General features: G+C 35.6%; 3 protein-coding genes across 4 annotated transcripts in view; 1 reads left to right on the top strand and 2 right to left on the bottom strand.

Moving 5' to 3' along the window:
* Window positions 1–24383, top strand: part of LOC114931097 (uncharacterized) — a 133703-nt gene that overhangs the window by 100224 nt on the left and 9096 nt on the right. The gene's annotated exons all lie outside the window — the stretch shown is intronic.
* Window positions 2778–6409, bottom strand: LOC114931034 (uncharacterized). Its single transcript, XM_029302945.2, has 3 exons — window positions 6248–6409; window positions 3676–3971; window positions 2778–3057 (listed from the first exon to the last, which is right to left on the bottom strand). The coding sequence occupies exons 1-3, from the start codon at window positions 6407–6409 to the stop codon at window positions 2898–2900; spliced, it is 618 nt and encodes a 205-aa protein (XP_029158778.1). The 3' UTR covers window positions 2778–2897.
* Window positions 11495–14917, bottom strand: LOC114931091 (uncharacterized). Of its 2 annotated transcripts, none has more exons than XM_085479651.1 (4): window positions 14759–14917; window positions 13786–13975; window positions 12302–12467; window positions 11495–11645 (listed from the first exon to the last, which is right to left on the bottom strand). In XM_085479651.1, exons 1-4 carry the CDS (start codon window positions 14915–14917, stop codon window positions 11495–11497), a joined length of 666 nt encoding a protein of 221 aa, XP_085335777.1. The 2 variants fall into 2 exon arrangements, with proteins under 2 accessions (XP_085335777.1, XP_029158866.1); XM_029303033.1 differs by having other exon boundaries at window positions 12302–12464.

Below are 24383 nucleotides of genomic sequence, written 5' to 3'. Positions count from 1 at the left end.
GTAAGCCTTCCTTTCGCAGAAAGCTTTTTTGAGGGAAAAACCAACTAATAAAATTGTATAATCTACTCGTTACATATTATCAATCACATTTATAATTTATAATTATTGGACGATTAATTGTAATAAATACATTTGTTGCATAATTATAATTAATTGAAAATGAATTATTCAACAATAATAATGACGAATCGTTCCAATTTTTAACATAACTGATTACGATGACACAAATTGCAAATATTAAAATTAATAACAATTTGTAATTAATATTATTCGAGTTTCTCTGCTTTCGACCTTTCTCTTGAGACATTAATCAAAAATAGATTTTACCGACATGTTATAGAGCAGATGTCAGATATCCTAGTGATATTACAAGGTGCATACATTATCTCGGTCTCGGCAAGCGAACGAATAGAAATGCGAGCATTGGTCGAAAATTCCGGGCGAACCTTCTCCGTTTCCGAAGAAAGCAAACTTTTCCCATCAAATTTAGCTTTCACGGCTGCGGACACTCGCGCAAACTCGCGCAAACTCGAGAATATCTTGGAGCAACGCAGTGTCGGAGGAGCGGCTATTGTGAGTCACGAAACAAATTCGCGACCCGTGCACCCCAGAGAAATACACCCGTTTAGCGTTTCCACGCGCGAAACGAGGCGCGTATAAGACCGCGTGTTTACGCGACGCTCCGAGGAGATGAGATTTTCACGAGCGCAAGGGTATAGCGAAGCGTAGCTGTATGAGGTGCGACATAATAATAATAAAAAAAAGGAGATTACGGAGAGGAAATCGGTTCACGATGCCGCAACACGCGCTAAAACGGCTTTCCAGGTTGCCACGCGAATCCAGAACCTTGAATTGATTGCAACATCCCGGGAATATTAACGCGAAGAAAGGGTCTCGGATTTTTGTCGCAAGATCACCTGGACAAAAAAATTCGATAATAATGAGATGGAAACAATAAGCGTTGTTTTTTGTCAAAGAATTCGTGACAAATGATGCCAAAAATCTCATATACGCGTTTAGAAGACGTTTACAGAATATTTTTGATGCCCGAAAGATACGAGGGATGTATATTTTGTTATGTTCACAAAAGCGAGCGTTACCCAAAATTCTTATTCGTGATTCTCGAGCTTTGTATGCTCGTCTTAAAAAATTGGGATATACAATTCCTTCTCTTTTCAGATGTAAGAAATTGTCGTTCACGTGCTTTGCGACGTCGCATTTTTCTCCTGTCCGGCCAAGGTCAAGTTCACCGGCTAAATTAATATCTATTTATAATTAACTATATATGGTACGCGCCTCTATTATCTAATAATTAACCGGTAACCACACGTGCAACCACATAGATATGGATGCGGTTACAATACGCATCATTATGGGAAATGTGTATGCGTGTGCGTGTAAATGCACACGTACTAAATTAAGGTCATTCCACCGAATCAATTAACATATATATTATATTATACATATATAGTATGCATATATTACGCGAAGATGGATACGTCTTACTAGTTTTAATCCTTTCCCCGAAAACGTTCTCCATCTTCCGATTAATCTCGACAATTAATAGCCTTTACTTTACTGAATCTTCCTCTTCAAGATTTTGTTTTTGCGATATATATTTTAGAAAAAGGATCGTAGAAGAAAGAAGAAGTGACTTAAAATATCTCACCACGCAACTTTAAACGTGCATAAAGAAATCGCGAAAGCGGAAACGACTCGACGAATTTTTCTTTCCGCTGATTATACCGGGAATTTGCGGGAAGCAGCGCGGAAAAAACCGCGATAAACTTGAACAGATCGGCTCCGCGAATGCCAAAGATCCTTTAATATCGCATGCCGGCATTCCAGCCGCCGAAACTCTGTATTTCTTCCGCGCGCACTTTTAGGAAAATGAAACTCCGAATCAGGAGAGAGAGAGAGAGAGAGAGAGAGAGGAATGCCAATAGGGAACGTTGAAGAACGTAGGAACGCTTTCACGATCTCTTCGTAAAGCGACGAAACATCGAGTAGAGATGGATTATTCGGTAAGGAATCTCGTTTGAAGTGCGGCGTCGAAGTTCGATTTATTATTGACAAATAAAGTACCACGTATTCTTTCTCTGTAAATAAAAAACTGTCGACACTATTGTATATATCACATTAAATGAAACCAAACTGGCATTCAAATTTTATATATATATATATGCAGTACCCTCCATAAGTTTGGAAACACCTTACATTTTACAGTTAAGCAATCGTATGGCAACGATCTGTGTAGATTTTTTGTATCAATAAATCATAAAATATTTAAATGACACTTTTATTTATGACAGATCGCTGCCATGCGATTGTTTAACAGTAAAATGTAAAGCGTTCCCAAATTTGTGAAGGGTACTGTGTGCAATAAATAACAAATTTCCATTGATAAGACTATTTTTTGTTATCACAATTAATAATTTTTCAACATCCTATTAAGTTTATATTCTTTTATGTTACGAATATCTAATTAAAGAATATTTCTTTAGATAATTTTTCTCTTAAATTAAGACGATCCTCTTGACAGATCCGTGCAGATTTTTTGTATAAATAAAATATAAAATAAACGTAAAATATTTAAATAATATTTTTATTTATAACAGATCGCTGTCATGCAATTCTTTAAGGCGTTTCCAAACTTACGAAGAGTACTGTATTATAATAGAATATAATAATGAGAATAATATCAGAAAAATAATGCGCGATATTTCCGTCCCGATTGCTTCGAAAATAAAATATGCAAAAAATATTTGATAGATTATTTGGATAATATATCGCTTGAAAACTTTCGGATTCTGACGTTTCTCAATATCATTCGACATCTCGATAACCCTAGCGTATCCCTGACGCCTCGTCGTCCCCGTCGAAATTTCCATTCCGTTTCACGTGATCAACCCGGAAAACACGTCGAGCACACTTCTGTGGCATTCCGGATAAAGGGTGTGGCAGTTTTCACCCTTCTCCGCCTGCTCGCCCAGCTGTTCGGCCGCCCGGTACTCCCGGTCTCCGTACTCGTCGTATTCTTCCTCGGTACTGGAGGGCCTGGAATTCCATGGAATTTTTTTCACATTCGTCGTTGGGGATCGCGCGTGAAAAATGGCAGAATTTGTCGTGGAAAACGCGTTGCGTTGCGTCGAACAAACATATCGGAATTGAGAAATATCGGAATTGCGGAATAAAATATACGTTTATATCGGCGAAACTCTCCGGGCTATGTGTTTGATGCGGTGTTTGTTAAATACCCTTCCTGCTGTAACATTATGTTCGCGTGTAATTGACACGCGCCAGTGATATTTTATTGCAGCGCGGTCAATTGATTTTTTGCACTAACATCTGCTTCAAATTCTGCTTCGATTATTGATAACAATTTTTTTTGTAAATCAAGTATCTAGGAAGATATGTACAATATAATAGGATATATATTTATTAATATTTCATAATTAATATTTTGTAAAAAAAAAAAAGAATCGCAGTTGAGAAGATCAAATGGATTAATAAGAATTAAGAAAATTTGCTAAAAGATTCACTTACAGTATTTCAATCTGATACAATTCAATTTAATTTTTTTCTTGTAAGAATCATGTTCGTATTTAAAAAAATGCAGATTTCGAGATGGAAATTCAAATGTATGAAATAAAAAAAAAAACATGATTTACTTACTTGAGAAAAGTCTGCACCAACTGTCCCAGCAATCCATGGTGAATGTCAAACGGAACATGTGCCACCTCGCAAATAGCTCTTAGCAAACACTCTTTACCGCCAAAACCGTACATAGTCATCATCTTTTCGAACACCTTGTAAAAACTCCACCTGCTTTTGCTGGTTCTTGTGTAATACACCCCCGGTTCCGTAAAATCAGTGGCGTTGGTCGGCATGTAGTACCACATTTTCGTGAACACACCCACGATTATGCTCTCGCGATCCAGCTGCAACGGAGTGCCCAGGCCAAGAATCAGCTGTAAAAGTGTAGTTTAAACTTATTATTTATTGCACCTCTCTATATATAATTTTTTCCTCATATGTAAGGTATCTACTGAATATCGCTTTAAAGACAGATTCTTTGATCGATTTAAAGTCGACTACTCGTGAAAATGTCGAGAAAGGTCTTCGTTTACCGCAACTTTTCAACTTTTCGTACTACACACACATATATAAATTCTTGTTATATAACTAAGTATCGAGATATAAAACTTGTTATTGAAGTAAACTCCGTTGAAATGAACTGGAGAGCGCAGTTTGATTATTTGGCTTTCCTTCGATTTATTTTGCGAGAAGCCTTCTCTTTCTCAATGTGGTTTATAACTCCGAGTCTTGATATTTTCGAGAGAAAAAAATCGACTCCAAATTGATCGACGAGTCAATAAAGAAGACAAAGGCAGAATTATTTCGGGACACCCGGTACACGGCGAACGGCGACTCGCAATGAATCCCGGACGATCGTACGAAGTTCATCCAATTTCCGCGTCGGGTTCGCATGCGGGCTCCGCCCCTCGTATGAATTTCCGATAAAACCGCAAATTTCCGCGTGGAATCGCGTTCCGCCGCCGAGTATCTGGGCGGTGAGTATCTCGGCGTTCGCCGGAAGAGAAAATGCGCGCCGACGAAAAAAAGGGGAGCCGACACGCAGTATTTCTCCCCTTTCCTCCCCCTCACCACTTTTCTGCCGGGTAAACAATGCCGGCCGTTCGCACCCGACATTATGCGCGAATAATTGATTGCGAACGTATCGTACGAGCGTAATTCCGGCGCGAATGCAACTAATCCCTTTGCGTCGGAAAATACGAGCTATATTCTCCAGAATTAATATCATAGTCACTATACATCTCGATAGAAACTTGGATTTCTCTGCGAGTTGAATTTAAAAATCTCTATTGCAAAAATTGTGTCGGATTATAAATTAAAATTATTACATGTTATACGAAATTTCAAGGATTAAAAATATGTGATATTTTTAAGACTCGGGGGAATATTTTGATGACACGTGGAGAGGGTTCTAATAAAGTTTAAACTACAGCTTATTCGATTATGAATTTAATACGTCCAATTTTTGGCACAACCCTGCTACTGCGAAATCTAAATGAAAAGTTTGTTTACGGACTAACGAGATGTATTCTCTCATTACACGTGTTTGCTGAATAAATGTATTTCGAAGCTACGGCGGAAGCTTGTTAATCTTGGGCAAACGTAGTATTTCTCGTGTATATATATAGATATATATAAGTATTCTCACAATGTTAATGTGAATATATAAGAATAAACACTCTCGCTTGCCGCATTGAAACTCGAAGATGCATTCTCCAAACACCATTCTCTGACTTAACTCGTCGGTCTGATTGATCTGTCTTTAATTAAAGCGCGGATAATGAAGGTCGTTCTTCCTCTCCCATCCAACCGGTGATCTGTCAACGACTCGTGGAATGTATCGATTTCGTTCACCGAGGCAATCTCATAGGCACGATATGTAAAAACGTTCTTCAGCGATCTCGTACAAAAGCTACGACGAATATCTCGTTAACCTGTCCTCACCAGACACATCGTCCCAAATTTTTCCCTGAAAATTCGCGGTTTTATCGAAATTCATACACGAGAGGCTACTCATATAGTAACGTGTGTGTTTGTGGTTTATTTCCTTTATAAAAGTCCTCTTTCGACCCTTTCCTCCTTCCAGTCGACTGTCTCGCGAAAATTGAACGAACCACAAAAGATATGATGCGCCGAACTGTCAAAACGTCGGCCGTCTAATAATTTTTCCCGGCAACGTCATTCGCGGCAGGCGAAAATAATTACTCATGTCGTCGAAAGAACAGGAAAAAAGCCGAGCCGCGAATAACGATTTTCGTGCTGCTCGATTTTCTTCGCGCCCATTTGTTCAAAGGCCGAGACCATCGTCGACATGCGAGACCGTTGTGGTGTGTTTGCGTGGAAACACGCTGTCCTGAAAATTGGATGAACGACGAAGGGCGGAGCACGTGCGCAAGAGAAAGGGCTGTGTGTATTCATTTTCACAGACAAGCTTAACGAACGGTCGGTCCCGTTTTAATTACCCGAAATAATCAAAACTAGACGCTCCGGTCTATCCGCGTATCGCGATAAAAGTACAACATAATAACCATACATTACTGACAGATGCGCGTAATTCGTCCAAACTTGTTTCTTTCCAACAAAGTATCAAACTCGTGCAACTTTCTTATCAGCTATAATCGATAATAATTCCGATCGATCGATTACGTACCAGGAGCATGGACGGATCGGGATAGGTAAGACTCCTTCTTATTCTGCGCTGTGAGATTTGCTCGCTCGTGTTATTTACACGAGCCTCGCTCTCCAGGAGGCATCCGCCGATGTTGATCGATTGACAAAACAGGAGTAGGGCGAGAACGATCGACACGATCATTTTCCGATCGCGGGGTTTACTAGTCACGACGAGACGAGCTTCCCCAATCTCTCTGATTAAGCTCGACTTTGTCGCCGACTCCGAAGACGGCGAACTACGGAGGCATCATTTTCGGTGCACGCGCGTGTCGCGTTCAACATCTCGGGCCGCAAATGTTTGCTTCGGTTCCCGGGAGTCGAATTGCGGCCGGGTTCGAAGACCATTTACGTAATCCGGCGAGAAGCACAAGCAATTTCCACCTACTCCTCCTCTTCGCTCAGCGTCGACGCATGCATAATGGAACCGGTTTTCGTAATGCGCGTCTCTGTCTGTAAACGCGTCTCGGACAAATATTTGAAGTCTCCCGCGTTGCGGTGTAAATCGGTGGTAATCGTGCGAAATTGCGAATGCAACGTGTCTCACCGTTAATAAGTCCCGACGACACTTCTTTTCGCTCGTTCCGCGCACACGCGACACCGTCCTCGTGCGAATTAAATATTCACCGGAACGCGAAATATTAGCGGAGGAATAAATTCGCATCTCGACGGAGCGAGCTTTAATCGGCCTTATTGCCGAGGAAGAATTATTAACGCTACGAGAGATAAGCGAGCGATTTAATCTCCTTCCTCGAACTTTTGCCGAAACGGATAAACGAGATAAACCTAATGTGATCATGCGATAGTCGTAAACATTTCATCTAATTCTCTTCTTGTTAGAAATACTGTTTTATAATCTATGTGCACGAGCTAATAGATAAATTTAGAAATTGCTGCAGTTGAGTTTATTCTGGAATTATATATAATATTATTAATATTATTTCTGTCAACATGGAAAATTATAACGAAAGTTATTTCGAAAGAGGGACTTCATTAATTAATTAATTAATTAAATAATTAATTTTCTCAAATCTGTTCTTATTTACATTTACAAAGAATATTATGTGTCGAGGAAATATGTTGTATTATAAAAGATTTGGAAAGTTTTTGCTTCAAATCTATTTCTTCCCGTTTTATCAGCCTCTCTTACAATCGATACGTCACGCACATAGCTGCAGTAACCATATATTTTCCTTCATGGATGCTGGAGAAGTCTCTCCCTCTCTCTCTCTCCATCTCTCGCTTTATAAAAAATCGGCGCCAGCTTCGCGAATCCTTTCGCAAACTGTCGAGTGCCAAAGTGAGTTCACTGACCCTGCGGGTCGCCGCCCGCAGAAAAAAAATCTATCGCATCGAAGAACCGCAAAAGGAAGAGTACATTTGCGCTCCATTTCGTTATGATATCGCCTTAATACGGCACCTAGAACGAATGGATCGGCACTTTGCCGATAGCGTCGCGAGAGAAAACTCGATAAGAGCGGCGCGAGAAGCCGTAACCCACCCGGATCCAAATCGAAGTCGTATTACGTGAAAAAAGAAGAAAGAGAAAAGGAAAGAAAACGGAGCAATATCTTGCTCTTTAAGTCCGGCCTAGCTTAAGTTTGTCTTCAGTCGCACGCAGGGAATACCGTATTTCGTGAACCAACAATGCGACGTCGGCTTTTCTCGGAGAATTATTTATTTATTTATTTATTTAATAATCTTCAAGAATTATAGCTACAATGGAATATAAAAAAGGTCAAAGGTAGATTCTTTCCGGTTATATAACGAAAAAAGGGAGGATGGTTTGAAATATATACATACATATCGCTTTCCAGTGTGCGATAAAATATAAAAAAAAAATATAAAATATTCGATAAAATATAAAAATAAAAATATGAAATATAAAAAAAAAGAGATAATTTTTTCCGATTACCATAATATCAAGATAACTTGAATCTTATTTTCAGCTGCCGATCTTCACGATCGGCAACAGATGGCAATAAATATTTTACATAAATATCCCGGGCCTTCATAAGCGAAGGATTCCGATAAAATGAAATCTCGATGCGAAATTTGTGCGAGGATAGACAAAGTATGTCGCGATCGCGACGAGAGAAGAAGGTTTAGTGTATAACTCGCTCTCGTAATCTCGGAACACGTTGTAAAATCTTGGCTAGTTCGCGTTTATCGGCGTTAAATTGAATCACAACGGAGGGTCGTACGATCTCATAAAACTCACCTGCATTATGTACCCGAACCCTTCGTCTTCGGGCCTGAAAAGCAAATGCAAAATGCGTGACACACGTATATTATACCCCAAATAGGCCGCACGTGCGGCTAAACAACATTCATTTGTCCCTTGACGAAGGACGGAGGATTTAATAAAATAAAATATTGATTCGAAATTAAATAATTTATTCTAAATTTGTCTCATGTTAACACTGAACTTTTTATCTGCAAAATCTGCCGCCTCTATATCTCGTGTTGCATTTGATTATATAATCGTTGTAAAATGTGCTCTTGTACATTATATAATTGAATATGTACAATATAGGGTTAATCACTTTTTATGGGAGAATTAAAAAATTGAAATTAATAAGATTATAAAGATAGGTATCCTTGATAGCGTGGTAGACAACATTTTCACGGTTTCAATCATTCCTCTTTATATCGGAAGAGGCTGGGTTTATACAATGCACCAAATCAACGCTGGACGAAAAATAAATGGTTACGTAACAGAGCACGCGGGGTATTTCTGAAACAAAAGAAGACGTATGCGGGGTCAGTTTATCACGCTGGTCAACAATGGGGGTTATCGGGGGCTCCATTTTCCGCAGTAGCCCGGTTGTACGTGCCACTTAAAACGAAAATTGAAAAAAATATCCATTGTTCGCGTCAGTACCTTAGAAGTGCTTGAAAATGAATGATTAACAGCGCTATAAACCTAAAGCAGAACAAAAGCGTTTCGATTCTTTCGCGCGATGTGTACCGCATTATACCTATAAATTTCATTTAAAATCATTATATTAATATAACCATCTGTTGTGCGAGCTTAATTTTACAATATGACGAGAGATAAACGCTCGTTTTTTAATAGAAAAATTAATCGTATCAATATATTTATCACGCATTAAAATTTGCATTAGAATATTTTCAACGTCTGCGTGATTAAATCGTTAAATTTCTATAGCGCGAATCAGAAACTTGTTTGTCGCTGATCGATAACGAACCTTTCTGGAAGACAGTTGGGGGTTGATTCGTTTCTTCTTACACTTGTCCCAACGACGGGCGAACAAGGGTGGGTTTTATTACGTCGTTCTGGAGTTGTAATTCAATTTCGTGGCAGAATACACGGCAGTACATTCCACGGCAATACATGTGAACCAAACCAATTGCTCCGTCCACTCGATAAAGAACGGATGGTTCTGGTTGTCCACAAGATTAGAAAATGGCATACTGCTAACACGATACGTAATTCGAATAAAATTAATAAAGCAAAGATAAAATTTCTATCAATCGGAATCTTACATTAATTTTATATTCGCTCTAATTTTTTTATTAATGATATGAATCTATTAACAATTTTCGAGTTATTAGCTAAAGTTAAGTTAAAAATTAATTAATTCCTTACAAAAAAATTATCTCTATAAAGTTACTTCATATATGATTTATAATTTGCGGTAAAATTTCAGACAGAATTTTAAATTGTTGTAATTGTCTTTCATATTTTTCTACCTTTATTATGTGATACATAAAATTATAAATAGAAAATTCTGTCCGAAATTTTATCATGAATTATATATTGTCTAAAATGAATTAAAAAAAAGATTGTGGATTCAATCAAAGCGACCAATAGATTAAAATAATATAATTGAGATAATAAACTAGATTTACAGAATATGTAAGTGATATATAAACCCGGCTAGTTCAATTCTTGTAGAAGAATGCCGTTCTCTTTTTTATTACCGTCTCCCTGAAGCCTTGAACCCTTGTCGAGGGCCCCACAGCGACATAGTGCTTACCTTTTTTTATTGCGTGATCGCTAGCACAATTCGAATCCTATTTTTCGCGTCACGTTTCTCTATCTGGATGCCATAATATCGAGATTCTCGATTCCACGCCTTCTCTCTGAAGTTCTATAATATTATTTTGTAATATCGAGATTCTTTATTACTTTTCGAGAAACTTGTAGTACACATAACACGCTCTTCGTATAAATATACAATTATTAAAAATCACGTTTTTTATTTTCTTTTGTGTTCATATAAACACATTTATAGAAAAAAATTAATTATACTGCGTCAGAATCAACAATACGTGTCGATTTTGTCGCTCAAAATGAGTCTCTTCTAAGCATCGTAAGAAAGATTCATCGTTACAATCAATGTTTGCAGGGCAACCAGTGCACATAATGTAGGTTGAAACGTGCGTTGGCTCCTTCGTAGAAAAATAAGTTGCAGGCTCCGATCTCGCACGATCTCGCGTCCAACCTAATATTACAAATATTAAGAAACAGGACAATGGAGGCAAAATGAGAGCGAGCGAAAAGAGATACGCGCGCGGAAGCGAAAAATATATATATAAAAGTCGCGTCCAAACGCGATCGGAACGTGACGCAGTTATCGGGTTTGTTATTGCCAATATTCCCGTTCTCGACAACAGGTGCATGCGAGGAGAAAATGACCGGTTCGAAATTTATAGAAGCCGGAGAGACCGGCTACTAATCATCAGTCGCGGTGCAACGCAACTGTTATTAAAACGGATACTTCGTTTGCGTCTACAATCTCGAGCAAATTGTTTTCTTTTCTTCTTTTTTTACCGTACTCTCGCGCATTTCGCGTACGAGGATTTATATCGGAAATACTTCGGAAAGCATCGTGTTACATACGTATAACTCAGATTTAATTTAATTTAACGAGTTGCGCGCATTGAGAATTGAATAATTTCAGCGAATGAAGTTTCGCGAATGGAAATTGAATCGTTCAGTATCTTTCCGCAATGAATCATCAATAAATCTGGCTCTTGGATCATTGATTAGCGATTAGTAAATGTGAAATATTTCGTGAAATTAAAAATAGAAAATTTGTGTGACAAATTACGTTTTCTCAGACAATTGTACGACCAAACAGGTCTCGATCAATTCTGTTGACGCGATAAAGATCTGCGCTAGAGATCTGATATAAATAACTTTGTGATGTAACGCTAAAATATAACGTTAAAATAAGAACACCGGAATGGCACAGTTATTTTAATAGATTTCGGTGAAATAATCCAAGAGGCTTTCCGCGCATTCGGGATATAAGTTGTCGCAGTTGCTGGGATCTCGTTGTCCTGCGATTTCTGCGGCGTGATATTCTTGATCAAAGACACTCCCGTATGATTCAGATGTGGTGGAAGGCCTGAAATATTTACACTATTAGAATATTGTATTATAATCTTAAACTATAACACCACTTTTATTTCGCAAAAATCTTATTGCATCGATATTACAAAAATATTTTTATATAGCGAGACGCTTTATATAACGTTGTTCAATAAATAAGATTTTTTATTTCAACCAAACTGACTGTATATATATTGTTTTGTGGAATCGTACACTACGTTTCGACCATCTGTTTTTGTCCTTTTCAAGTGTTGTAAGCTTTGATTTCTTTTACAGAACGTTCAGATCTTTACGGTTGAGATTTAGTCACATTATAAAATATTTAATAAACCGACTTTGAAAAACGCCCAATCATGTTTGTCACATCGAGCAGTTTATCAATAAAATGTTGTTCAATAAAGTAACAAATACTCGCTGTTATTATAAAATACACGCGGAACGTATCCCATTACACAAATATAATATATAATTTTCCCATTCTGAATAAACGTCTTGTAAGCGTATGTGTACACGTGAGAGTCCGGATGCATCACATAATACGGCCGTGCATGAACTAGCCGCGTTCCTAAGCTGCGACAATAGTGCGGTAAACGTAACAGTTCCTTAATCGCGCAGCTATGTTGGGCTCAGTGAAGATTATTCTAAGAGACTACTTGCCGGATTAACGCTTACGTGAGGAAAATATGAGCGAGTTGTGCAGTCAGAGTGTGACTCCTCTGGCCGAAAGGCACCGCCGCGGCCTCGCAAATGCTTTTTAAGAGACAGGCTTTGCCCGAGCGCGTAGACTCGAAGATCGACTCGAGGATTTCGTAGAATTCCCATCTCGATATCAGAGCTGCTTCACCTGAAAAAATAATAACGAAGATGAAAATAAAATATACGTACCTATATGAAAAAGATGATATAAATTAGGAATATGAAATTAAAATGCAAACTAAAAAGTATATTATTTTTCTTTCTTTTTATTTTCTAAGTCTCGATACACTCGACTTTGTAAATTATTTATATAGAATATGACTTTTTAATTTTTTATTGATCTTTTTAATTAATTCTAACATACATATATGCATGTACATTTTTTTTTAATTAAAATATATTTATTTTTTATTATATAATCTTTTGATAACACGTTATGTGCTATCTTATATGTAACATAATATATACATTGTTATATTTTTATATGCTGTTTAATTGAAATAAGTGCGATATTACAGACTGAGAAAATTTTTATATTACTATCAAAAACGATTAATATCTCAAGAAAGATTCTTAAAGACCGTTCAAATTCATTATGAATCTGATATACAAGTAAAAAGATAGTGACGGTGAATGAAATGAGAAAAGACCCAAGCTGTGTTAAACTTGGATTAACTAGATCAAAGTGAATGAGAGAGAAAGTTCTCTTCGATAAAGAAGTAGAATTAAGGAGAACGTCCATTGTATCGCAAGATAGGCACGCAACAAAAGTAGCATTATTAATATGTATAAAAAGGAAAGGATCTTCGTCTTATCCGACTTATATATTAAGTCTCGTTTATCGACCCTCCGAAATACTTGTTAGATTTCAAAGGATGAAATTTCATTCAAGGACCTCTTGATGGATTTGACGTAAACGCCACTTTTTTTTACATAATCCCACGTTTTCTTAAACATTTAAGCGTCTTCGTTCGAACATATACATGTCGATTCGAGAAGCAAAAGGATCATAAAAACACTTTAATCAGAAGCCCAGGAAACGTCCCAATGTGGCTGCTGAGATAAAAACTTTACATTTCAATTAATTAAATACGAGTATGATTGGACGTGTATTTTTGCCAATTTGAGATATCGACAGTTTCTCTCCGATAAAAAGTTATATCCGCATTTGTAATCAATTACAAAACCGATGATTTTGGTTCATTTCCCTCTGCTTTTTTCGACACGCGATAATTAAAATCCATTTAACATGAGAAAAATTGTTAACGCGATTATAATTATTCTGCAACAAAGCAACAAATGAAATAGCGTTACAAGGTAGCGTGATGGCGTGAAATAATTCTACTTCTACTGCAAGACGAGGGATAAATGAGGATAATGAAGGTGGAGAATCTCTAAGGGGAGAAGCTACCCGATAGCTCAATTAGTTTCGCACCCTTTGCAAATAAAGAACGTGATACCTTTCGCATTTGACGTAGAAGCGTCATTCCCATCATCAGACTCGACACGACGACTGATCGATCTGTCATAGCGGACATATGGATCCGTCAAGTACGAGGCGTTATAGGGCAGGGCGTAATTAAATTTCATCACATAGCCGATAATCATGCTGACGTCAACTTCCATAGGTAAACCGAGGCCGAGGATTAACTGGAACGGTTTTCAAATATAGGAAGGTGTCATCGATCGCGTTTGCCACAACCAGAGATCACGAGTCACGTCCTTCTTCCGACCGCCGATCGAGATTCAATCGCACGAAATTGGATCGCAAAATGGGTGTCTTTCTAAACTCTATGACTCTATGTGATTCGAATAACCGGCAAACCATATCAAACGCGTCGTTCATTATCAAAAGATAATGCACGAAACAATGCGAACAACATAGCAGAACGATTTATGTATTCAATTTATTGTAACTTCATATTTAAAAATCGAATAAATTTTGTGAGAAATGTTATAAAGTGCTGTTCGATTCGAATAAAGCATTTAAATATTTATTTGAAACGTAACAACGAATAAGTCTAATATAATTGTATATTTCAAGATTTTAATATATACATATAGAAATTCAATCAAAAGAAAAAGCGAAATATTTATAAAATATAAGACAATATATTTTTATTGAAGAATTAATTTATCTAATAATCTAACATCATTTTCATAATAATATTTCAACAAGATTTTAATCTACACATATATCAATTCGATCAACTAAGAAAAAACGAAATATTTAAAAATGCGTATTAATTAATATTCATGTAAAATATAAGATAATTATTTTGATTAAAGGTAGAAGAAGAGTAAATTTTCAAGTAAATGAATTTATCTCTAGTAATAGTCTCTTGAACAATGTCGTCAAGACAAGACGTAGTCTATTTGTAATTTCTCACACATTTTCGTCGCGCGTTTTATTTAAGAGGAATCTTTGAGTACCTGAACTCTCGTCGCTGCATAGGGGTCCCTAGGCGGCGGGTACACCAAATATCTCTTATCGCGAGCAAACTTGCCGCTACTTTGAGATAAAGTGGCAGCATAAATATCATGAAGGTAGACACACAAGATGGCCAGCGAGAATTCACGAGGGACTCGCATTCTTAAACTTTAGCGAAACTGACGATTCAATGCCTCTCTCAGTCGAAGTAGTCGAACCAGCCTACCAATTAGCGTAATTAATATATTAATTACGCTAATTGGTAACTATAATTAGTCGTGAGTTAACCGGATAATGACCCGGAAAAGTTCTGCCTTTGATTCCGCGATGACGTACGAGAGTAGAATTAAAGAATAATATGGAAAATTAATATATTAAAAATAATGTAAAAACCCATCGAAATATAGAAATGTCTTGTGTATTTAAATGCTCATAAATATTTGCGTAATTAAATGCATCAGATGTTCTCTCTTCGTAGAACGAACGTCATTGCTGTCATTTTATACAACAGTTAATGCGTAATTAATATCGGCGACATAATCACTTTGAAAGGATTTTGGTTACCCACAACTCAATAAATTTGCGCGAGTAGCTTGTTCGAGAGCGGATTAATACTCGCGATTTAAAGACCGTGCCGCCGGGATTTAAGCGGAATCGATAACGCCGCGCGGAAAATCTTCTTACGGTTTAACTGAATTGATGAGAATAAAATTAAAGTATGTACGCGAAAGTTTTATTATAATAAATTCCACGAAGCGGAATAAGAATGCATTATTCAGCTGATCAAGAAGCAATGAATTAAGGACTTGAGCTTAAGAATGTTTTTGAAGAAATTTACAAATGCTCGAAAGTGAGCGGACATTTTTTACATGGTATATTATTTCTAGTTACAAATCTTCTTCTTTTATACACTCTTGTTTAAATTATAAGAATTAATTTCTTAATTTAATTTGATTATTTTAACTTTTTGTTCTATAAACATATTTAAAGTAAATTAATAAGCAAATTCTTTTAAACAATTGAAAATATTTTATACAATATACATTTGCATACTAAATTCTTACTTTTTGCAATTATTGAAACAATAATTTATATTTCAGATAATTTCCACTACTTTGCGTTAACAATTTATATATAATTTAATTTAACGTCAAATATTAATAAGTCACAAAACAGCCGTTCATTATAAAATGATGTATTCCAGATTGATGAATTCATAAATTCGTAACACGGATAAGATAATACATCTGTAGAATATATTATATATATATATAAATTTTTATTTTTTTTTCAATAATTTAAATTTTAAATAATGTATAAAACACAGTAAAACTATATAATGATATAATTCTTGAACAATACATAAAGCATAAATGCTGAGAGAGAAAGAATTGATGGAAAAGCTTGGGTTATAAATTTTTGTAAACGTCTAATAATAACGAATTGCGTGATGCGTAACATGACATGTATTGTGTAATGTTAGAATTTATGCGCGATGCATGCAAGCTCTTTTTCTCTCCCTGTCTCTCTTTCTCCATGATTACGGGAAAACATGTTTGGATATAAATTTTTGTCGATGGTAGGTAGGTATTGAAAAATGTTCGAGGGATTAAAGTTGTTCGAGATCATGAAAGCACTCGCTATTTAAAAAGCTGCGCTCGTCGACCCACTTTCGAAGTATGTATCCCCTGCCGTGTTTCGCAGAGAAGGGATGAGGTCGACGATCGTTAATATCGAAGCAGCTAGTAATAACAAGTGACCGGCAACACAACTCCTTTGCCGCGTTTTTCGTTGGATATTAAAAACGGCCGGTTGCGCCGATAATACTGCGTTCGCTTCGTACTCCAGGACGAGGGTAGAAAATATAAGCGACGAAAAATTTAATAAACACGAATAAACATAATGTGCGTTTGATATACACCGAGCGATTGTCCAATTTATGTACAGCGCAACGTTTTATTCTCCCTCGCGTAAGTAAATCCTTTCCCGTGTATAACCAGAAAATATTATATATAAATAAAACGTAAATACATAGAAACGTCACGAGCAGAGTGACATTTCCCTCGTTTTGTCGCATTCCTGTGAAGTTGATTATACCCCGGCGATATCGACTCGGTAGAGAATATTCTAGGAAAGGGTAAAAAAAAGTAACCAAGGGGAAAAACGTGGTTATGAAAGGTGATTATCGAAAAACTCGGTGGGTAAAGCTCGATGAGAGAAGCCTAGCCGCGGCGGGAAAACTATGTCTTCAATCTCTCGCCGGTCCGGAACGGGCAGTTTAATGCAGCGCATTTCACAGACAGCGGATAGCTGACGTCTAGAAAATCTCATAATGGTTAAAGGAAAAGCGAGGAGAGCTCGATTTCCATAACCACCACGCGAACGATGTTGACGAAGATTATCCCGGCTTATTTTTCTTACCCGAGAGATTCGAACGTGCGGCTGGTTCTCTGCACTCTCGCGTTCCTTCCAACGCTTTTTCCGTACTTTCATTTCTCAAATAATAGTTTTAATGCAATTTTAGAATCGATTCGATTGCTACCATTTAATTACATATCTCGTGTTTCGTAAATAATTTAATAATCTTGAGAATCTCTGACTTTTCTCTAATATTATCATTTCTTGCTGGAATATAAAGTTTCTATTGTCCTTTTTTTTGTGTATTCATCATTTTAAATATATACATTTACTTTTTCTCATGACGATGAATAATTACGTGAATCTTTTATTAAGATCTGTAAACGTAAATCTTTCGTTCTAATTATCATGACAAACAGCGACTTTTGTTACAAAAGTAATGTATTTTTTTCGGACGATAAAACAAACGCGGTAAACAAACTTCGTATCTATAAATGGCACCGCATCCTGTGCGCGAAATATCGTTGGATCTCGATCAAAGTTTTTTTTTTATTGTACTAGGGAGATTTATTTGCGGCGGAGCTTCTCCTGTGCCAAACGCGACGAGCGAACAATGCCTAATATTTTCTCATAAGCAATCATATAAAATCCTATAATCGCTAGGAGGAAGGAAAACGTCTTGGTAAATACCTTCTCGCCGCGCCCCGAATGAAAGAAAACGAATGGGAAGAAAAACGATCGAAACTTTTTTCCAGCTTGAAACGTTTCCAGCTCGACGCAAGCTCCGCGGAGGATCATTTATCTTTTCCCAATACAACGGAATATTTCCGACGCCCCTCTCAAACATAAGCAAAACGCGAGTCGAGGTTTAAGCAGTACGCGGATTTCACAAGCAGAACTTAAAGTAAACTTTCTTGAACAAACTCCTCATGAAAGCATTGATGCACATTGATAAACAGCTTTAATATCATGCAAGAGGATCGCACTTACTATTAGTAGTTTATCGATAGTAAAACCATACAGAGGAAGATATAACAAAATTTCGTCTATAAATAGTTTCTTCATATAAGTCGTGGATATTAATTATTTTTTAATCTGATAATTATTAATTATTATTTAATCTGATTGATAAACAGCTTTAATATCATGCAAGAGGATCGCACTTATTATTAATAGTTTATTGATAGTAAAACCATACAGAGGAAGATATAACAAAATTTCGTCTATAAATAGTTTCTTCATATAAGTCGTGGACATTAATTATTTTTTAATCTGATAATTATTAATTATTATTTAATCTGATTGATAAACAGCTTTAATATCATGCAAGAGGATCGCACTTATTATTAATAGTTTATTGATAGTAAAACCATACAGAGGAAGATATAACAAAATTTCGTCTATAAATAGTTTCTTCATATAAGTCGTGGACATTAATTATTTTTTAATCTGATAATTATTAATTATTATTTAATCTGATTGATAAACAGCTTTAATATCATGCAAGAGGATCGCACTTATTATTAATAGTTTATTGATAGTAAAACCATACAGAGGAAGATATAACAAAATTTCGTCTATAAATAGTTTCTTCATATAAGTCGTGGACATTAATTATTTTTTAATCTGATAATTATTAATTATTATTTAATCTGATTGATAAACAGCTTTAATATCATGCAAGAGGATCGCACTTATTATTAATAGTTTATCGATAGTAAAACCATACAGAGGAAGATATAACAAAATTTCGTCTATAAATAGTTTCTTCATATAAGTCGTGGACATTAATTATTTTTTAATCTGATAATTATTAATTATTATTTAATCTGATTGATAAACAGCTTTAATATCATGCAAGAGGATCGCACTTATTATTAATAGTTTATCGATAGTAAAACCATACAGAGGAAGATATAACAAAATTTCGTCTATAAATAGTTTCTTCATATAAGTCGTGGACATTAATTATTTTTTAATCTGATAATTATTAATTATTATTTAATCTGATTGATAAACAGCTTTAATATCATGCAAGAGGATCGCACTTATTATTAATAGTTTATTCGATAGTAAAACCATACAGAGGAAGATATAACAAAATTTCGTCTATAAATAGTTTCTTCATATAAGTCGTGGACATTAATTATTTTTTAATCTGATAATTATTAATTATTATTTAATCTGATTGATAAACAGCTTTAATATCATGCAAGAGGATCGCACTTATTATTAATAGTTTATCGATAGTAAAACCATACAGAGGAAGATATAACAAAATTTTGTCTATAAATAGTTTCTTCATATAAGTCGTGGACATTAATTATTTTTTAATCTGTCTTCTTTTTTCGGAGGAAAATCTACTATCTATTTTGATGAAGCAAGATGTATACAAAGATTAATTTAAAAAATATAGATATACATATTTTGCATCTCTTTCCTTTTATAATTAATATCATGAGATATTCTTTGATATAATATGATTTTTATAATGTCAGTATATCAATTTTTGTCAATTTGACGCACGAGCGCGGACAATTATTACAATTTTTCAACTCCCTTTGCACGACTCCTTTCAATCCTTCTTGCTTGTAAACACGCGTGTAACATCATCAAAGTCTCTGGATTAAAATTACAGCGCTCTGCGGTCATTTCCAGGATATTACAAAGGACTTGGGGGGCTTTTATTCCAGAAAATGGCCAGTTCAAACGATTTCAAACGCATCAAAAGTAACATTAGATTAGCTACGAGGGTCGCAAACTTTTTTAGAAATGAGTGCTTCAATTGCATCCTCAAGCCTTTTACCGAGTTTACACGCTACTAAAATGATTTTTAAACAATATTTCTTATAGAAAAACTGACGTTTTTATTTCAACGAAAACAGTTTTAATTATACGCAAACGCAAACGGCGTTTTGAGCAATTTTGAGCAATTTTGTAAATTACAAAATTCTGCGTTAAAATTCTTGTGAATTTTAATTGAAATATCTCATTTCACTGCACATCGACTTACAATATTTCACTTCAAATATGCAGTTAAAGAGAGAAATTCTCGATTCGCGTGATTCATATTGCAGATATTTCTGTTTCATGCATTATTATTTTCTATCATATTTCAAAAATCGATGTTCCAAAAAAGTTAAGAGTTAAACCGCTTCTATAAAATTCTACTTTATAATGTAGGTTTAAACTAAATAAACAAATCATGGTGCTAAAAAGAGCTCGAAGTATTCAATAAATTGCGAACTCACGGCGCGATTTGCGTAATACATATTTATTTTTAGTTCAACCAAAGCGACGAGTATACTTAGTTGTGGATAATTTTCTAGAAGGACTGAAAAATTCGATTAATATACGAGAGCCATTCATTTATGTAAAAACGCAAAAAGATACGTTCCCCGAAGACAATGGCATGATTGCTTTCGTTCGCGGGAAGTCGATCGTTCCGCTTCTTTCCGGCTCCAGACTGGCAGCGATGGCGGAAAAAAGGGGTGCGAAAAAATTGTGCTGGAAATTGCTGCTTTAACTAGTGAAACGACGACGCGACAGCACAAACTTTCGAAACGATCGCGAAACGGACAGGTGGACGTTCCTGGCTTTTGCATACTTGGCAATTTCGTCATTGTGCACACCCTCTACGAAGTTCTCTTTATAAATTATGCAGGAGAACGATCCATTTTTTCTTCCCTTTCGTAGGAACTCGCTCTCGCGCGCTTGTCCTTTCCTTCGGACAATAGCGATCCGAAGAGACTCCTTCTCGATCCGTGGATTTTATTCACGTTACGTCAGCATGTTTCAGAAGAACAGAGAAGAATCCGAGGCCGCAAGTATGACGTTTAATGCACAATTTTGCATAAGGATTCTTTCTCGACATACTTTTACATTTTTTCTCTTACCTATTTTACTTCGCGAATTTGCAAAATGCAGTGAATTAATCAAAAACTTACAAAACTGTGTCTATTCGGCGCTAGTCAAATAAAGAAGGCAGTAAAGAGTCTCAATCTCTTCATTTATTTATAAAATAGTTTATACTTATTAAAGCATGTAAAAGTTTTCAAAAGCTTGAAAGAATTAATCTTTACAATTAATTTAATTTCATACTTTAAATTGATTTATATAATAATTATTTTATAAATTAATTTATAGAATTAATTTAAGTTAAATTAATTATGTATTAATTTCAATTAAATTCTTCGAGTGTTCTTATGTAAAAAAGTAGCCTGTAGATTTTATTCTTGCACTCTGTAATCTACAAACGAACATTAAAGAGTCTCAATCTCTTCATTTATCTATAAAATAGTTTATACTTAAAGCATGTAAAAGTTTTCAAAATCTTGAAAGAATTAATCTTTACAATTAATTTAATTTCATACTTTAAATGGATTTATATAATAATTATTTTATAAATTAATTTATAGAATTAATTCAAGTTAAATTAATTATGTATTAATTTCAATTAAATTCTTCAAGTGTTCTTATGTAAAAAAGTAGCCTGTAGATTTTATTCTTGCACTCTGTAATCTACAAACGAACATTGTCAGGACCAACCTTCGTCGTTCGAAAATTTGATTTACTCTTTACTCAAACAGTCAGTCTGGCGAAGTAATCGAGCGAATTGTACTCTCATTCCGGATAAAAGGGCGCGCATCTCCCGCGCGTATTCCTACCTATCATCTCGGCGTCGGATTCGAATAGATTTCGTATTCCTCGCGGGTCGTCGACGGCGTTAGGAGAACGTGCAACAGCTCCCCCAGGAACCCGTGTCCTTTGTCGAAGGGATACGCCGTGGATTCGTAGACGATGCGCAACAGACAGGCCTTATCGAAGCGCTCCAACGTCGATTCCAGCATCCCGTAGAGCGTCCATCGCGTCATGTAACCTGAAAATAAAACGAAAATGACGCAGACATGCAACACCTGGGCCAAATCAAGCTCGTTTTATGTCCAAACGTGTAAACGTAGCGGAAAGAACACGGAAATAAGGCGCGAGAATCTTTCCCGCAAGCCGGCTGACGTGGCTCTTCAGCGAAATGTCTCTCTTTTCGCGTTTACGGTGATTGATATGCGAGAAATATAAAAAATTATAATATATTAAATAATATACAGATATATACGTATCGATATTTTTTAAATGTGTCTAATTGTTATACACTTTCCGCCTGTATACAGAAATTTTATTTCAAAAATATATATATGTATATATCTGTATATAATTTATAATATATATATATACATATATATATATATATATCTACAGTATACAGAAATTTTATAGGAGAGGAGTTAAAGACATTAAAATTCTGTAATATTAAGAGATAAAAATAAAAAAGATTAAATACAAAGCGAAGCTGAAGAACTGTACATTGTACATTTATAGATTTATTCGCGTTCTAAAAATTAGCTAAATTGTCTAATTGATTTTCCAGTTTTAATTTTATGTTTAGTTAACAGAGCAGTGTGCCAGTTAAATTCGTATATTGATTTGTATGTTGTATTTATATCGTGTTGTATGAAAAATTAATTTCTAAGCACGTGACTCTCTGAAAAATATAGTCTAGTCTGTATGCCAAAGCTTTCGCGCGCTCTTCGAATCTCTATCGAATCAACATCAGCCCCAAACCTCTAGGCTCGTAAAAAAGAAAGAGCTGACCGTGCGACGACTTCCCGAACGTGCGTTAATATTACGACGAGGCTCGTAAAAGAAGCGTATGACAATGGCGCAGTGCAGTGTCGAGTGACCCATCGACGTTAGCGGTGCAGCGGCACGTGTTTCTATTGACTTCCACGAGATACCGTTTCTCGCGGAAGTTACTTCCGGGCGAAAATGAGGGGAAAAAAGCCTGATGCCCCGGTGGCGAGTTCACCTCGTAAAAAGGGAGAAACATCTGCGGTAAACAGCCATTCGGTCGTCACACACAGCTAGAAATGTACCGTTGCCGTTAATAGTAAAAGGTACGTGTCTGTCGCTTTAAATGAGTTATTGTAAACTCAAAAACCACGCGATACATCGCGCCAACAAATTGCTCTCGGAAACGCAGCACTCAAAAGTCCTGACTTTCACGTGTATAAATAATGAATCGAATACGAATTTCCGCAATTGGACAAATTTTAAAAATTTACCCTTCGGAAATAAAAACGAAAAAACAACATTACTGTATTCCAACGTTTGCGTAGTTCCGTAGTTCCGATGCACTTGCAATTACATCACGCAAAAGTGTCAGCTTTTTATTTTTAATCGTCGCGAGAGATTACAGGTTGAAAAGAAAAAAGTGAAATAATATGCAAAATAATATTGTATTAGCTTGGAGTTACGTGTAGCAGTCTCTCATTTGTCAAAATATGACATCAAGGTAAACTTACGTTAGCTGGAAAACAATTTCATACACAGCAAAAAAACACGATTTTCACAGATAGCTAAAATGGTTAAAAATGAAAGAGACAAAAAATTTTCTAATATAGATACATAATTTCCCGATATAGATCCAAAATGATTTAAATAATTATGTTGATGCCAAAAACATATATGTATTACCAAATACACATATGTATTAAATACATATATATATATAGATAACTATTTTCACATGGTACATATATTTTAAATAAACGCATTGGATGCTTCCTGAAATGCTCTCAACTGCTGAAAAGTAAAGCATTGGCCAACTTGCTACTGCTAAAAATTCCAGTAACTTTGACTTTTTCCTTTATTCTCATTTTATTTCACGACTAAAGCGATTTTCAATAAAAAAAATATGCAAAAATAGTCAGAAAAGCATGCAAACTTCTCAGTATCGTATTTTATCGGCAGTTTTCAACAAAGAATGCGCCTCGGGCAGAGAAATTTTAGTGCTCTTAATTTTTCTTTTCTACTACAAAGAATAAGTTTTCCGTAAGAAATGCAAAATTAATTATGTCTGCTATTTACACTGCATAAAATTAAAACAAAATCTAGGTAATCGTCATTCTAGCTACCTCTATGGGTGTTCTCTTTAAAAAGCTTGTCTTTGAATAAAGGTATTGTAATATATATGGAACTCTGTATATATATATATATATTTTTTTTTTATTTTGTTTAATCTAGTCGAATATAATTGCACACGCAAAGCGAAATTATATTATTCTTTGCACGCATAAAATAAATCAATTATGCAATGTATAAAAATTCAATATTTAAATATTTAACAGAAAATATAAACAGAAAATAGAATTCTCTACAAAAATCTTTCGATCAAAATACCTGTGCTTCCATTAAACACGTGTGTCCCCTGCA

The sequence above is a fragment of the Nylanderia fulva genome, unplaced genomic scaffold, assembly GCF_048542155.1.
Source record: "Nylanderia fulva isolate GAGA-0341 unplaced genomic scaffold, ASM4854215v1 Scaffold1, whole genome shotgun sequence".
Lineage (NCBI taxonomy): Eukaryota > Metazoa > Arthropoda > Insecta > Hymenoptera > Formicidae > Nylanderia > Nylanderia fulva.
This window is presented reverse-complemented; position numbering and strand designations above follow the sequence as displayed.